General features: G+C 36.7%; 1 protein-coding gene across 8 annotated transcripts in view; it reads right to left on the reverse strand.

The window, feature by feature from the left end:
• The window catches only part of Tenm1 (teneurin transmembrane protein 1), a 901,303-nt gene that overhangs the window by 400,221 nt on the left and 484,000 nt on the right, over nt 1-17,082 (reverse strand). For all 8 annotated transcript variants that reach the window (XM_011251006.3, XM_006541491.4, XM_006541492.4 and 5 more), the window contains one exon: nt 9,628-9,868. In XM_011251006.3, coding sequence (XP_011249308.1) covers nt 9,628-9,868 — 241 coding nt within the window. The remainder of the gene's footprint in view (nt 1-9,627; nt 9,869-17,082) is intronic.

Consider the following 17,082-nt stretch of genomic DNA (forward strand, 5'->3'; position numbering starts at 1 on the left):
TAGCATGTCAAATATATTCCATGCTTTCAGAAAAATATATCACACAAGTGTGGATTAACTTGACACGACAATGAACATATTGATTATGATTAATCAAATATCATTGGAGTGGGATAATTATTAAAAGAGGTTTCTCTCTTGCTGAAAATCAGGCATTTTTGTGTTAAATATTGAATTCAGTAGGGAACTGTGTAGATATACAGTGAGGGAAGGAAAAAAGTCAGAGAGATTGATTTGTCTACATTTTAATTTTTGACTGTTTTTCTCATATATTACATCAAGCAGTTCATCTCTTTAAATTCCTAAAAACACCTGTTTACATTTACATTTGGATTGCTAGATAAATCTCCATATAAAATTAGATTTCTTCTCATCTTGGAAGAAATTCCCCTTCCTTATAAAATATAACAAATTATGTTTACTTATGGTTTTATTTTGAGATAAACCTGAGGATATTTTATTAAAAAGCATGATTAAAAATACCATCACCAAAATGATGGCAGACTGTTGTGACAATGGTGTCCAATGTATTGTTCTTTATTACTAAAACTCCATCTCCAATATCCAAAGAATATATTGAGAATGCAGAGTTATCTTTATTTAAATTTAAAATATTCCACATTTATCATTTGTTATAGTCTGAAAAGATTGGTTGATCCCTGTTCATGTGTATTAAACAGGATTTATAGGTCATAGATTAGTTCTCAGAAGTATTTTCCTGTCTTAAAATGAATCTTTAAATCTGTGGCTGAAGATAGATTTGGCTAACCCCGGTGCTGTTAAAGGATTAGAACATGAGAAATTGTCAAATTTAAGCACTGAATGTGTACATCCAAGCTTTTTTTTTTCCTTTAGTCATTATTGGAGGAAAAATTGTGTCTGTAAATCTATTTTTCTATTGCAAATATCCTAAGGAAAAAGCTACTTATAAATCTTAGGTAGATTTTAGTACTACTTTATAATACAGAAATAAAATTATCACTAGATAGCTTATATTTATGGGTTAATATGTAAAAGGTATTATTTCAAAGATATTTATAATACTGTCATTACAGTTAATATTTCTTCCAAATGTTACTTTTCCCAGAGACAGACACTAGGTCTAGAAGTATGATAATAAGCATTAGTTATATGGATTTAATTTCTTTCTTTAGTCTTTGCCAGTCACTGTCTTATTCACTGATTGTTTTTGTTCTTCTTTAAAAAAAATAATCCTGTATATATGGGCCTAAAACCAATAAAGGCAATTAGTGTCATACCAAGGTATAGTCATCTGTCAGAATATGCTAAAAATAAATAGATAGACCTTTCCCCAACTCCTGTGGGCAGGCATAACTCCTTCACATCGTTCTGGTTTGCCTTTATTAGTTGATGTGACTATTCTTTTCTTAAACTCATGTTCTCCCTAGCATTGGAAAATTAACAGCAAAAGTTTTAAGTAGGAATTATTTTGGTGGAAGACCAAGGTTCAGGTCTATAGCTGTCATTCAAAATAAATAAATTACCTTTTCAGGAGCATGGCAAACCAACTTCCATGGTCTTGAACTAGCACTTGGCTAAATATTCTGATGAATGAGAGGCTATAAACTGAGTTAGGGAATTGACTTGAGAGACACAAAAGAGCATAGTTAAGGGAGACTATAATAGTGAAAATTGTCATTGAAGGAGAAGCTGCATGAGAAGTTTGAGAAGCTGAAGGTCATGCTCTGGTTTTGCAGGCTGTGGGTGTGGCTTTTAGATGTTACCACAGAAAGAAGTACCACTTAACCGGATCTTAAAGTGTGCCTGGCCACATAAACTCAAAGATGTGTGGATGGAATTGAGGGACATTCAGACAGGCAAGCAAAGCCAAACCAAAACAAACAGGAGATTCTAAAAATCTAGAGAAAGCTAAAAGGTGTGTATAAATCCTATATAAGTTCTAAAGCAAACCTTGTCACAGTTGATTGGATGTCAGTGAGTGATATGAGTGAGGAGGAGCCCATTTTTAAGATGAGAAAACTGAGGTTTAGAATTCCACAAATTTCCCCTGGCCACATTACGGAAGTGAAATTCATCACTAGATCTAGTGGCTTCTGTGATCTACTCTTGACAGCTTTCATTAGAATGGCAAAGGGTCAAAGCTATATAATAGCATCAAGATGGAGGTTAGGGTGAAAGAGGACAGACAGAATTAAGGTTCTGGAGTACAGAGATCTTTGAAGGGGCCACAGAGAACCAGTATCAGTAAGTGTTCAGTGAATGTCTCACTCTGCAAGACATGCTCAGTAAGTCATAGACTACTCTTATTTAAGAACAGTTGATTTTTTTAGAACAGATTGAAGCTAATGTGGCTCTTTGAACTGTAGTGACTCTGAATTTCTCTCCTTGTCATCTGGTTCCTGCCAGGATCTTAAACCGAACTGGAAATGATAATATTTTGTTCATACTTTACATGTTCTTGACTTTGAACTGATATTTTACAAATATTTTTTCATTCAACTCTTGAGACAAAGTCACAATATAAGGCCTGCAATTTTCTCCATATAACACTTAGAGGAACTGAGGCTGGTGGCAGCTAGTAATATCTAGGCCATGACCAAAGTTAAGTGCCTTAGTCTAGGGATGCTGGAGTCCATATGTCTAAGTACATCATTAACTCTCTCTGATTTGGTAAGGTGCCCACTCTTTGGTTGAAAAAGATAGGTCATCCAAAATGTATTAGTACTGGCACTGTTGAGAGAAGAGATAAAAGAGGAGGTAAAAAGGCTGATGGCTAAGGAAGGAAAGGTTCATGGCAGGGTATAAATTGGAATGTAGTGGGTTGTTAGGGCATTGTTTCTCTGATTGATGGCAAACAGGTAGCAGCAATCCTAAAGCTCTTCTGGACGTTGATGACAAGGCAGGCTCACTAAACCGTGCATGTTTTTGTCATAAAAATACAAAAAAGGCACTATGACTCTGAATACTGGAATAAGGTGATTACAGTGAATATTTTATGTAAAAGGATGCCAAGAAAGGCACTACAGTAAGTATGTTTTTACTTTGGGGCAAGCATGAGCATAAAGAGAGAAACACTTTTAAATGGATGAAGAAAGAAATTGAAAGGGAATAAGAAGGACAACTAGTCCTTGTATTATTATTATTGGTATTATTATTACTATTTATCAAGTGCTTCCTGGGTTCATGGCTGCTCTAAGAACACTGCAAATTTAATTTATTTAATTCTTAAAATACTCATATAGACCTCATGGAATAGGTTTTACTATCATCTTTATTGTAGAGATGAGAAAACTAGAACATGGTGATGCTGAAGAGCACATACAAAGACACATTACCTTATAAATAGCAGATCAGAAATCTATGATATATTTCTCCATATAAATAAGAATATCTGTTAACTTACAACACAGGCCGAGAAGTGCCATAAGAGAAATATATACTGAACAGAAAATGACTATAGGCCCATAGTGATATATTATTTACCTAAACTCAAATATATAGCAAAGTCTCAACTTGACTGTACACCCCAGAAGCTAGTATAAATGAAATGTAGATAAGTAGCTAAAATATAGAGGAATTTGTAGGTTAAAGCTTTTGAGAAAGAAATTATTTTATCTTGGGCTTAATGAATAGAGTATGAAGCTAAGATCCTAGACTGTAGGAAAAGAGTTCTATTTTTTTTAAGTACAGTAGGTATGGTTACATATCCTGAGGCTCTTTAAAATGGAAATCAGAAAGTTTGTTAATGATAGAAATCTGTGTGTCTCAACTATATCGTCTCCATTTAGCTTCAATATTAGAAGGGTATGTACCGAAATAAGGTCATGTGGACCAGAGATACAAAGGTATAGAATGTATAATGAAAATAATACCAATAATATTCACATCCAAAATGAACCCACACCTTTGAGAAAACACTAAGGATTATAGCAAATTTTTTTGTTTTTGTTTTTTGCAACTGCTATTGGAATGAATGATTAGGGAATCCTTTTTTAACTACTAACATTTTTTGCAAAAAGAACCTAAGCACTTAATATGGCAAACAAGCATCAGTAAATATACATTAAAGCACAAACTGGGCATTCATTAAAAACATTTGAGGCTAAGTTAATAAAGAGAGAGAGTGTGTGTTGTTGTTTTGTTTGATTGTTTATATCATCTTTGCTTTGTTTTTTCATTTTATAAGAATGATCATGAGTTGGATAAGGGGAGGATATGGGAAGAATTAGGGGAGGGGGAAGAATATGATAAAAATATATTACATGAAAATTAATAAAATGGATAAATAAAATGGAAGCCAATAAACTTGGGGTGTACTTGTTACCCAGTTCTGGGGAGGCAGAGAGGCAGGTGCTCGAAGTATGCTGGCCAGCAGACTAGGTAAGTTTGCAAACCTCAGACCAATGCAAAACCTTGTTTCATCAAACAAGATAGATGGTATCTGAACAATGATGCTTGAGTTTCATCTCTCTCTCTCCCTTACACACACACACACACACACACACACACACACACACACACATCTCCCTTACACACACACACACACACACACAGACATATGTGTTTATGTGCCTGATCACAGAGTTCTACATACACAAGGGCATTTACCAAAGGGCAATACCCATTTCAGGGACTGTGGCACAGGTAAAATGTGGCAGAAAACTGGAGATGGTAAACAGAGACATTAGTTTTGAAAATGGAAAGGCAACATATAGTCTCCATATGGTAGAGTCCAAACATCATGGGATAAATGTAGTACAAATTATTTTTGAAAATGATTTTGAGAAACTCTTGAGAAGAAAGTATAAATTATCTCAAAGGTATTCATGTTAGGTAAAACTTCCCTTCTGTTTGAGCAGTTATTAGATTGGCAGATCAGTAATAATGTAGGTGTGCCGTATTATGTAGATATCACCAAGACATTTGGCAAGATCTTACATGGTATGTCTCTGAATAAGAGGCAGAACTGTGGGTTGTATGTTAGTAGTAGTATGCTACCTGACTGCAAAGACAGCCATGCAGAAGCGTTTCTCATTGCATTCTGGAGAGCTCTCGCAAGATACTGGTTTTATATACATTTTTGTCAGTGACTTACATGAAAATAAGGATGATTATCTCATCATCTTGCATATATATATGGCCATAGCATAGATCCCTGGATAGATGAGTTAAGGCAACTACCAAGAATCCTATTTAAAGGGCATGTGATATGCTCCCAGCTCTTTTCCAACCAGCAATCTTAGGAATATCTTGAGAGTGCTTGTCAAATGCCTGGTTGGTGTTCAGTATGTTATTACTCCTTTTTTTTTTTTAATTAGGTATTTTCCTCGTTTACATTTTCAATGCTATCCCAAAGGTCCCCCATACCCACCCCCCCCAATCCCCTACCCACCCACTGCCCCTTTTTGGCCCTGGCGTTCCCCTGTACTGGGGCATATAAAGTTTGCAAGTCCAATGGGCCTCTCTTTGCAGTGATGGCCGACTAGGCCATCTTTTGATACATATGCAGCTAAAGACAAGAGCTCCCGGGTACTGGTTAGTTCATATTGTTGTTCCACCTATAGGGTTGCAGTTCCCTTTAGCTCCTTGGGTAATTTCTCTAGCTCCTCCATTAGGGGCCGTGTGACCCATCCAATAGCTGACTGTGATCATCCACTTCTGTGTTTGCTAGGCCCCGGCATAGTCTCACAAGAGAGAGCTATATCTGGGTCCTTTCAGCAAAATCTTGCTAGTGTATGCAATGGTGTCAGCGTTTGGAAGCTGATTATGGGATGGATCCCTGTATATGGCAATCACTAGATGGTCCATCCTTTCGTCACAGCTCCAAATTTTGTCTCTGTAACTCCTTCATGGCTTTCTGCTTGGCCCTAGTCTCAGTGGGGGAGAGACTAACTGACAAGGTTTGCTAAAATGCTTAAATCAGGATACATAAGAGATGACCTGGGCTAATCAAATTCCCGTTTAAAGACTTTGGAACCTAGTACCACAATGAAATGAAACAGTTAGCAATGACACAGGAAGATGAAGAAATGTGGTGAGAGGTATTAAGTGTTACATAAGAAGTCCTGTATTGCAGTGGTCAAAGCAGACAGTGCGGTAGACACAAGAAATAGAGCCAACAGCAAGAAAAAGCTACTGGAAAAGGAAAGTAGCAATATGTGTCTACAAACTTTGCCTTTTCTTTGGGTGTTGACCAGTGTTTCCAAGTTTCCAGGGACTAATATCCAATTGAAAATGTGAGGTTTTCAGGGAAACCTGAATGACCTTTGCTCTGTGAAGGCAAAGAAACTAAGCCTCAGGATGCATTGAGTGTTAGACTTTAGAATCTGAGAGCAGTTTGTGAAAAGTGAGTGTGCTTTAAAGAGGAAGTTGGAACCCAGAAATATGAGGAACCTATGAAGTAATTGGGAGACAATTACTTTAAGTAACTGGGAGACAATTTAGCAAACATATAACATATTACATATAACAAACCAACTCATCGTATGCTCGCAGCCAGCCAATGGACTGAGCATGGGGTCCCTGATGGAGGAGTTAGAGAAAGGACTGAAGGAGCTGAAGGGGTTTGCAGCTCCATGGGGGGAGCAACAGTGTCAACAGACCAGAATCCCCCGAGCTCCCGGGGACTGGACAACCAACCAGAGAGTTCACGTGGAGCGATCCATGACGCTGGCTGCATATGTAGTAGCAGGGGATGACCTAATTGGATGTCAGTGGGAGGAGAGGCCCTTGGGCCTGATGTTGTTTGATGCCCCAGTGAAGGGGAATGCCAGGGCAGGGAGGAGGGAATGGGTGGGTGGGGACACCCTCATAGAAGCAGGAGAATGGGGGGGGGATGGGATAGGGGGTTTCCAGGTGGGGTGGAGAAATGGGAAAGGGAATAACATTTGAAATGTAAATAAACAAAATAGCTAATTAAAAACGGTCAAGTTTGGTTTAAAAGGAATCTGAGTAATTGTCCGAGATAGAAGGGAATATTTCAGTTATTAGTCAATTCTTTTAATAGAGATACACAAACAGGCAGGCAACTACTTAGTAGGGATAATAATATCACCTTTCAAATGTACAGTGTTTTACAATTCATGACATACTCTATATTGGAGTAGTTTGTTCTTTTTATCACATGATCATGGTAGGCAATTTTGGGGGTGTGCTAGTGATGGGAGCCAGGGACTAAGTGCTTGCTCCTAAGGCAATTTTCTATTTATTTTGTTACAAATGAGGAAGCTAAAGCTCTAAAGGGTCCTATTATCCAGCTTGTGCATAAGTTACTGTGCACTCACTCTTACGCTTTATTGACTAAGCATGAAATGAATATTTTTCAAGGATAAAATTGGAAAGCTTTAGTTAATCAGGCCAGTAAGGCTTCCAAGTATTTTTAACTTATTTTTCTGATGCTGAATATATTTCCAAATGGACTAAAAAGGCTCTCTTCTCAGTATCACATGGAAACTTATGTTTGTCTCTACATCTTAGGAAACTGAGACCAATTAATACATTCCTTGTACAGATACAGAAGGTCCGTGGGTGCAATTTGTACAAACATGCCTAGATGCACATTTCAAATAAGAATAGTTTTATTTCTTAATTTGCCTGAGCCTGCTCATCCTCCTTCCAGATTTCCTGTTATTTGTCTTCCTGAGGATGGAACTGTGTTACTTGACAGAACAGCTAGTTAACCATATTGTCCCACTCTTTCCTTAGCTATTGCAAGCCCCACAGAAGAGTCGAAAGGAGAATGAGGGAGATACATCTGTTTAAAACTATAAGGATTTCTATTATTATTCAAAAAATTTAATTTTATATGTTTACTTTAGGTGTTTTGCCTCACACATACATCTGTGTACCATGTGCATGCCTGGTGCCCAAGTTAGGCAGAAAATGTTATCAGATCCCATGGGACTAGAGGTACATAGCTGTGAGTGACCTTGGAGCTGGGAATTAAACCCAGGTCTACTGGAGGAACAGAGAGTTCTCTTAACTGCTGAGCTACCTCTTCTGCCCCTGAATAGTTCCTTTAACCTTTGCTTCTCTCACTTTATACATTTTCTCCCTTTGATTACAATAAAAAATAAGAAGAAGATGAACAAGGAGTAGGAGGATAAGGAAAGGAATGGGGAAGAAATAAAGGTTAGATTTTATCGAAAAACACGTATACCTGTATGAAATTCTCAATGATAATAAAAATGCACAAACCTTATCATTACTAGTATTCAAAATCTGTTGTCTTCACCATAGGTGCTGACTACTACCACTGTGCTTTCTATCAGAAGGTAGCAGAAAAGAGTGGCTTATAAAACCTTTTTAATCAAGTATGTGGTAAATGATACAGTTTTCTGGATTGCGGCCACAGCACTTTCAGTGTGTTAATGGTGATACTTGCTGATGCCCTCTAATTTAATATGCTACTAAGGAGGAAAACCTCATAATGTGAGTTTATTAGTCACTCCCTTTCTGTTATGATTCCCAGAGGATATTAAGATAGAAGTTCATGACAGGCATTGTTTATTGACTGATATATTATGAATGTTGTTTATATAAAATTGTCTTTCAAAAATAATTAAGACATAAAGAAGTCAACAGGAACTCCTGGAATTTGACAACAGAGCAGTATGCTTCACTAGTTATCCTTTCCTATGTTAATAGAAAGTGACATTTGGGTATGTGATGATGAGGATTGAAGTCAGGGTCTTCTGAATGACTGGCAAGAGCTCTATTGCTGAGCTAGACTGCCTTTTCTAAAAATGGTAAATTTTTAAAGAAAGAACGATGGGAAATGGCGAGTGACTTTCCATTTGCCTAGTGCCAAAGTGCCTTTCTGCTCAGAGGACCCAGAGCTACAGAGGAGTAGAACTTTGCTCACAATAAAATTTAGGGAATGAATTTAGAAACTCAAATATGACAGAAAAATAGTGCCTTATTTCCCTTCTACGAGTCATGCTACTAGAATACAATTTTCATGTTACCCTTTCTAAACTATTAGAAGGCACTTTCTTTTCAAATGATTTTTATAAGAAATAATATGGCAGTGACTACTATTTATCCAACTGTTTGTCTTTCTTTCTTTCTTTCTTCTTTCTTCCTTCCTTCCTTCCTTCCTTCCTTCCTTCCTTCCTTCCTTTCTTCCTCTCTTTCTCTTTCTCTTTCTTCTTTCTTTCTTTCTTTCTTTCTTTCTTTCTTCCTTCCTTCCTTCCTTCCTTCCTTCCTTCCTTCCTTTCTTTCTTTCTTTCTTTCTTCCTTTCTTCCTCTCTTTCTCTCTTTTCTTTTCTCTCTCTCTCTCTCTCTCTCTCTCTCTCTCTCTCTCTCTCTCTGTAAATCTTTGAAACACAACACAGTTATTTTTCATGTTAAGGGCACAGTGACAGTTCAGATCATTGCTTTATTTTAGTTTTGGAGGGTGTCTGAAAATGAGCTATTTATGCACGGGATTGCATCTTTATACATACATCTATGTGAAAATGTGCCCAGTACATTATTCCATGTGTGCCTATGAAGGGATCTGCCCTTTTATTTGTATACCTGGCTGTGTGTAATGGTACATGTTTGTTTCTTTGCAGATAACTATGGTGAAAGGAGTTCCTGCAATCAGGAGAGTCATCATCTGTCAATATTCAAATGTAGTAGGGTGAATAATAGCTTAAGTACCTGGTCTCCAGTGGTATGTTACTGTTCAAGACCCAGCTGTTATGCAGATGAACTGAATCCTGTGTGCTGGTTGGAGGAGCAGGAGCAGCTGGGCTGGGCTGGCTGCGGGTAGTCATTGATCTTCTTTGTAGAGAGTCCACTGTAGGAGGTGGCTTCCTGGCACAGGTGCAGGCATGTGGAGGAGGTGGCGGTGGTGGGAGGGGTCTGAAGGTGAACTGGTTGTGTGGGCTGCTTTGCATGTCTAAAATTGAGAGAAGAAAAACAGAAAATAAAAAACTTACTCTCCTACTTTGGGAGCACAGCATGACAGACTTACTGGGCTTTCAGATAATGTAACCTGTGGGGTGGAAGAAAAGTTTGAAGTTCATCTGTAAAGACGTCACTTAAAAAAGCACGTCCAGCAAGCATATGAAATGTAAAACATCCATGGTTACATTTATGTGTAAATTCTTCAGGAATATAGAAGCTAAAAGTAATGAGGCCACCTCACACAATTTGTCATCAACGAGATATACGGCTACAGAATGGAAGGGACATGATTTCCATCCGTTGCAAAAAAAAAAATCACATTTCTGAAAATACTAGTGAGAGGCACAAATTTGTTGTGAGGAGAAATCATTCTGTACTTCAAATAAAAATATAAGGCCACCTTCTGACTTACCTCAGGAAAGGATGTTAGCCTGCCTACACAGGAGGAAATCCATATTTCAGAAAAATACTTCACAAGTGTGTAACTCAACTGTGCGGAACTAATCTCTTCATAAACCCAACATCTCCTTGTAAAAAGTAGGCTAAGGGGATGTTGTTCTGGCTACTATACACATTTCCATGGCCATGCAAAGCGAAGTCTGAACACCTTGCCTTTTGCTACACCCTTTTAGGAGCTCTGCTATGTTAGAATACCCTAGGTAGCAATGGAAAGATATTTTTTTCCTGCTTGTTTGCAGATAGGGAAAGAAGTCCTCAGACTCCTGATGTTGCTAGTGTTTGGTAGTTTTCCATCGCTGTCTGGACAGGCACATATCAAGAAAGTTAGTTAGAATCTGGCCCAGGAGAAATACCCCAATTAAAGCCCTTTGAAAAGAAATCACTATTGTAACAGATAGTTTTTCCTCTTCCACAGGAGAAACATAATAGATGTCAAGTATAGCTTGTAACACCAGCACGTTCTGGATAAACTTTGTAGATGGTACAGCTTTGTCCCACCTCCCCAATGACAGAATTGAAAAGCAGAAAAATGCCAGAGGCTTTCTCTGCCTAACAGAGGGCTCAGCTGGTGTGTTCTGAGGCCCACTTTGCAGGGACTGATCAGAGGAAAAAAAATCACTTCTTTCAATCCTTCCACTTCAGACATGAATTTTAAAGACATTGGCTTGGTTTTCATATCAAAAAAGAAAAATGCTATCCCAGGAGCAAAAGTATGACAAATTCTTGGTTGAATTTTCTAGTACACGTGGTTCCCCTTTTAAATAAACTCAACATATGAAAATATGAATTGCACAAAAGGCAGATAGGGTAAAGAGTGAAGATTATGTTATTTACAGATTCCTCTAGGAGTTCAGTTATCTTTCTATACTTAAAGCAATCCGTAAAATTCCTAAACTACCCTAGGACTCTCTGTTCAACACCAAACCCATAAATCCCCAAACATCATCACTAGTACCTAACATTTTTTTAATATTTTAAAACGTTTGCATCCGTATTCATAATCACATAGACAGAAATATGATTTGCATTTTTTAGATTCAAGGAAGCATAAAGTGCTAGTAGATTCTCTCATTTTTCAGATGGGAAAGTTGTCTAGGAACCAAAGCAAATTAGTAGTTTAACATGAATAGAATGCACATATGATTCTTTGACCAGTACCATGGTACAGATATGGCTAATACAGTTTTTTTCCTTATGATTCACAGACATAAAATCTTGTACATTTTCTAAATGTTTCACTTATCTTTATGTGTCTGCTTCCTTCCTAAGTTACTATAACTTATAAAACACAGAATGAAAGGTAGTGGATGGCAAAATGCTATAAAAGAGCACAGGCTTTGGCGGAATGTCAAACTTGGCTTGGAGTTCAGTTTCTTTCATACCTAAACTTGAACCTGTCACTTACAATATGTCTATTATATCTAATATAATATCCTTTTGATGAATTTGGCTGCTAAAAGATGGAGATGAAGATAATATGCTGATGACTATATGCTGACTGTAGTAGAAGATGTTAAGAATGGGAAGAATACAGAGTCTGTAGTCTGGCTTCAGATGATGAACCGGAAGGCCCTGGAGAGTTGAAATGACATGCCCAGTCACGCACTACCTTAGTTTCTTTTCCTTTTGATATGATAAAAATATTCTCACAAAAGCAACTTCAAGGAGAAATGTTTTATTTTAACTTACAATTGTAGTGGTTTTCATAGAAATGCCTTCACCCAAGATTCATGATTTTGAATGCTTGGCTCATAGAGAGTGGCACTATTAGGAGATATGGCCTTGTTGGAGTAGGTTCAGCCTTGTTGGAGGAAGCATGTCACTGTTGAGGTGGCCTTTGAGGTCTCCTGTGTTCAAACTATAGTCAGTGTGGAACACAGTCTACTTCTGCAGTCTTTGAATCAAAATGTAGAACTCTGGGCTTCTTCTTCAGCACAGTGTCTGCCTGTATGTTGTCATGGTTCCTGTCATAATGATAATGGACCGAAACTCTGAAACTGTAAGCCAGCCCTAGTAAAATATTTTCCTTTATAAGAGTTGCTATAGTCACAATGTCCCTTCACAGCAATGAAACCCTCACTAAGGCCCAGTTCAAAGGACAATCTACTGTAGTGGGGAAGTCAAGGGAGCAGAAGCTTGATGCAGTTGATCATATCACATCCACAATTGGAAAACAGAGAGGACTGAATGTGAGCTCTTGCTTAGCTTGCTTTCTTGATCTTATACAGTTCGCAGTTCTGTGCCTTGGGGATTAAGATGACTTTCCCCACATCAATCAACATGCAACCAAAATTATTCCCCATAGTCAAGACCAGAGGCTTATCTCCGAGATGATTCTAGTGTCTATCAAGTTGAAAATTGACACTGCCCATCAGAATAAACTGTTATAAAATCGCCTGTGTGGTGATTCATTATTCAGTACTCTCTATTATATTAACTTGGATAATGAAGGTGACTCTTTTCTATAATTTTAACATTTACTGTTCTTAATAAAGTTTAGCCTTTGAGGTTGATAAACTATGGTATTTATTTTATAGAGCACACGTTTTGCCTTTTCTCTAAGAATATGTATTTCTTAGTGAATTGTCATATTCAACTTCTCTTTTATGTCAGAAACCATGGAGTACAGTACTGATTTAAAGCAAGGTCCCAAAGGATTTTGATTCATTCATGGGTCCTAAAGAATTTCCTGTAGTGTTTTCTTTGGTTATCATTCTTATGCATATCTACTGAATATCTAGTTGATTGCTCATAGACAGGTATGTTTCTTCATTGAAAGTCTTTTCTTAGGACCCTGGGGAAGAACAATACTATGCAAAAGGAGGCATTTTAAGCAATTCTCTCACAAAGTGTCAAGAGGAATACTATCACAGTACAGATTTGGCATCCAAAATCACGTATAAGAAACATTTAATGATGTAGAGAAAAAGAAGCCATTGTGGTTTTTCACAGCCAGAGGAAGTTTTATTTCAGTGTTCAAGTTTAGAATACCTCTAAACAAACACATGATATTTACTAGCCTATGCCATACTTTCTTTAAGGAAGTTATTCAAAAGAAAGTTGCCATTCAGTAGTGTTGTACAAAATAAAAATCAATCAATATAATCTACTTTTATGTGTGTGTGTATATATATATACACACACACACATTAGTATATATTATTACACTTCTACTGCAGGTAGAATTGTTATGTACAGTAATCATAATTATATATGTGTATATTGATACATGTGCATACATGCATAATTAAATATGCATATTTACTCATATGCATATAACAATGAATTTTACTATCTATTTTTATTCCCATATTTCAAATGCAGAGTCATTCATAATGCTAATATTTTCTTTAAATGCTTTCACAGTTTTGGTATGTTATACTTAATTTCTTACATGCAGACCTTAACCTTTATGAAATACAAATGATCTCATACTCATTTTTCTTTCTTTTCTTTTCTTTTCTTTTCTTTTCTTTTCTTTTCTTTTTCTTTTTATCACCTCAGGAAAAAGATGGAGAATGCACTTGTTCCCTCCAAGTAAAGCAATTTAATCCTTGGGCTCCATGAAATGGGATTTCCCAACATTAAACAGTAATGAAAAATACATTAGTGTTCAGTGTTAGGAGCTATAGAGCACTAATTCTGTCAGGTTTGGAGTTGTATGCACGCACTTCCAAATGTTTTTGGCAACCATACAGTCCAGTGCCCAAGTGAAAGAAGCAAAATTGGGAGCTATGGGGGGTTACACAAATATCAATGTTCAAACACAGTTCTAAAGCTTTCTAGAAGTAAATTAAGTTTTCAAATGGCAAGGTCTAATTCATATAATATATGTGGAAATGAACCAATTTCAGGTGTGAGGTCCTAAAATAACTGGGTAAAATAATCACTCAGTGGGGAAATCACTCCAAACTGTAGATCTAAGATATTTTACATGTGGCAGGGTTGTTGGTAGAAGTATATGCTTTTAAAGAGTACTTCTTTTTTCTCTATAAGGTAAGAAGGTGGCATGCATCTTCCCCAACTGATTTTGCAGATGATGCTTAATATGGATCACTGTTGTATAAACTTTCAGCAGAAATTACAAAACCTCTCTAGGATATCTTGCCTTTTATATTTCATTAACATTGAGTTCTGCTAAAAGGCATTGCATTCATTTTTAAAATTTATTATACTATGGAAATCAACGTTGAAATTCTTTAAAAATTATGTTGGAGAGTGTGATAGTGAATGTAAATTTTTAGCTTGACAAGAGCTAGAATCATTGAAAAGACAAGCAAGTGGACAATTTGTGAAGAGATATTAAGTTAACCGGGACAGTGGTGAACCATTCTAGCTGTAGTGGGTACCATTTCCTAGGCTCGGACCCTCTTCTTCATGAAAAGCGGAGATGGAACTGAGCTAAATTATTCATTGTTCTATAATTATTGTCCTTGTAAGTAATGTACCCAGTCACCTTCTACTTGTACTGCTATGCCTTCCTTGTTATATTAAACTGTACCCCCAGGACTTGTAAGACAACAATTCTTTTCTAATTTGTTTCTGTCCAATATTGTGTCATGGCAACAGAAGAACTAATACAGAATATAATACTCCCTAAACTATCAATGATATATTTAAAGAAAGAGACTTAGTAAGAGTGATAGTAGAGTTTTATACATATTGGTAATTAACAAATGGACGAATGGCAAACCAAGTATGATATTTTATTTTCAAAAATATTTGAAATCTGTTTGTGAAAATGGGTGTTGGAGGGTTGCAAACATTGTGTTATTAGAACTCTTCAGAGCTCCCAGGGATTAATTACCAACCAAAGAGTAAACATGAACCTGTCCATGGCTCCCACTATATATGTAGCAGAGGATTGCCTCATCTGGCATCAGTGGGAGGGGAGGCGCTTGAACCTGTGGAGGCTTGATGCTCCAGAGGAGGAGAATGCTAGAGAGGTGAGATGGGCTGGGTGATTGGGTGGAGGAGCACCCTCATAGAGGCAAAGGGGAGGGGAATTCGGTAGGAAGTTCATGGGGGGGGACAGTGATGGGGATAACATTTGAAATTTAAATAGTAAAATGATTAATAAATAATAAAAGATAGAAAGAAAATAGTAGGAGGATTATCTGCCTGTGACAGTAGTCCTAATGTCAGCTGTTCATAGAGAAGGCTACTAATATGCATGGGGGTGTTTCAGTGTGCCCATTGCATGGATTTGCATGTGGCGTTCCTCTGCATGCAGTTTTTCCTCATTCATCTAGTGCTTGTTTTTAACAGGTTGGAAACACAAATTTTGGCTTAAATTTAAAAGCTGTTTTAAAGACACCGAATAGCAAAGGAACAAATTAATGCTTTCAAAATAAATGCTGTAGCAGAATTAACTGAACATAAAAAATAATTTTATTTGGATGTTAAAAATATTACCAGTATTAAAATTATGCCAACTATGTCATTTCTCTTGGACAATTTAACCAAAGTAGATATACTATCCGTTTTTAAAACAATATTATGTATTAAAATTACCTCTCTTTACTTTAGTGATACTGTGATTATGTTCTCTCAAATTTGTTTTCCCCCAAAGATATCATGTTGTGCATGTTGCCAAAGAGGCCATATCTACTTCTATCATTTAGGATAAATGTCATAAAGAGTCAGAAATTGTATCTCTTACTGGGCTAAAGTAAAAAAAGATCATGAAGACTGTTGGCTTTCTTTCCAATTCCTCTGGTGGCAGAGTGGTATTGTTTCAGCATAATTATGATCTTTTATTAAAGGGGGGTTTATACATTGGATTGGAAAAATAGTGAATTTCATTAAAGGATATTAGCCTACAACCCAACACATGGTATTATGCAATGCACAGTGTGTGCGTAAAGTTGCCTTTATAAGTTCAGAAAAAAAAATTGAAATTTTGAATCAGGTAGACCCAAAATATATTGAATTAGGAATTATTGGCATATGTTAGTAATGATGAATTTTTGGAAGTAACATTAATGCATTTGCATAAAGATCATCATAATGTATGTGTGCAAATAACACCAGGCTTTTGTCATAACTACTTTTATCAGGTATCTCAAGGATAATTATAAGGCTGTGCCACTTGGTGTTACTTTCTCAACTGTTCTCCTAGGCTTGAGAGGAAATCAAAGGAAACGGGCTTCCAGGAAGGCAGAGGGGTTTATTACTAGTATTAACCACTCCTACAAATCCTAAGCATATATGTCTACTTTATAGTGTTAAATTGTTCACTTGTCATAATAAGTTCTTATAACTCATGTGAAACTAGCACATAAATGTTAATCTTAAGGCTAATGACTGTTACCTTCACAGTGCTCAGTGATCAAGAAGTTAATCTTAAGTATATCTGCCTATGGACACTTGAGGTTTCAAACGTACAATTTACTATTAGAGAGTAGAAGATCAAAAAGCTAAGAAATTTGTTTTTTTTTTTTCAAGAAAAGAGAGTGGACAAGTATAGTTTATCCTTTCTCTGGATGAACCAAAACATCTTTAATATTAATGTGACTGTAATTCTTTCTTTAAACATTAATACATTTTATATTGTATATATGGGTATTCTCTCTTAATGTATGTTTGAGTGCCACCATGTAACTGCTGCCCACATGGGCAAGAAGAGTGTATTAGATCCTCTGGAACTGGAGTGACAGATGGTTATATGTGGGTGATGGCAACGAAACCTGGGTCTTTTGCAAGAGCCAACAACTGATTTTAACTGCCAAGGCATCTCCCCAGCCT

The sequence above is a fragment of the Mus musculus genome, chromosome X (genome assembly GCF_000001635.26).
Source record: "Mus musculus strain C57BL/6J chromosome X, GRCm38.p6 C57BL/6J".
Lineage (NCBI taxonomy): Eukaryota > Metazoa > Chordata > Mammalia > Rodentia > Muridae > Mus > Mus musculus.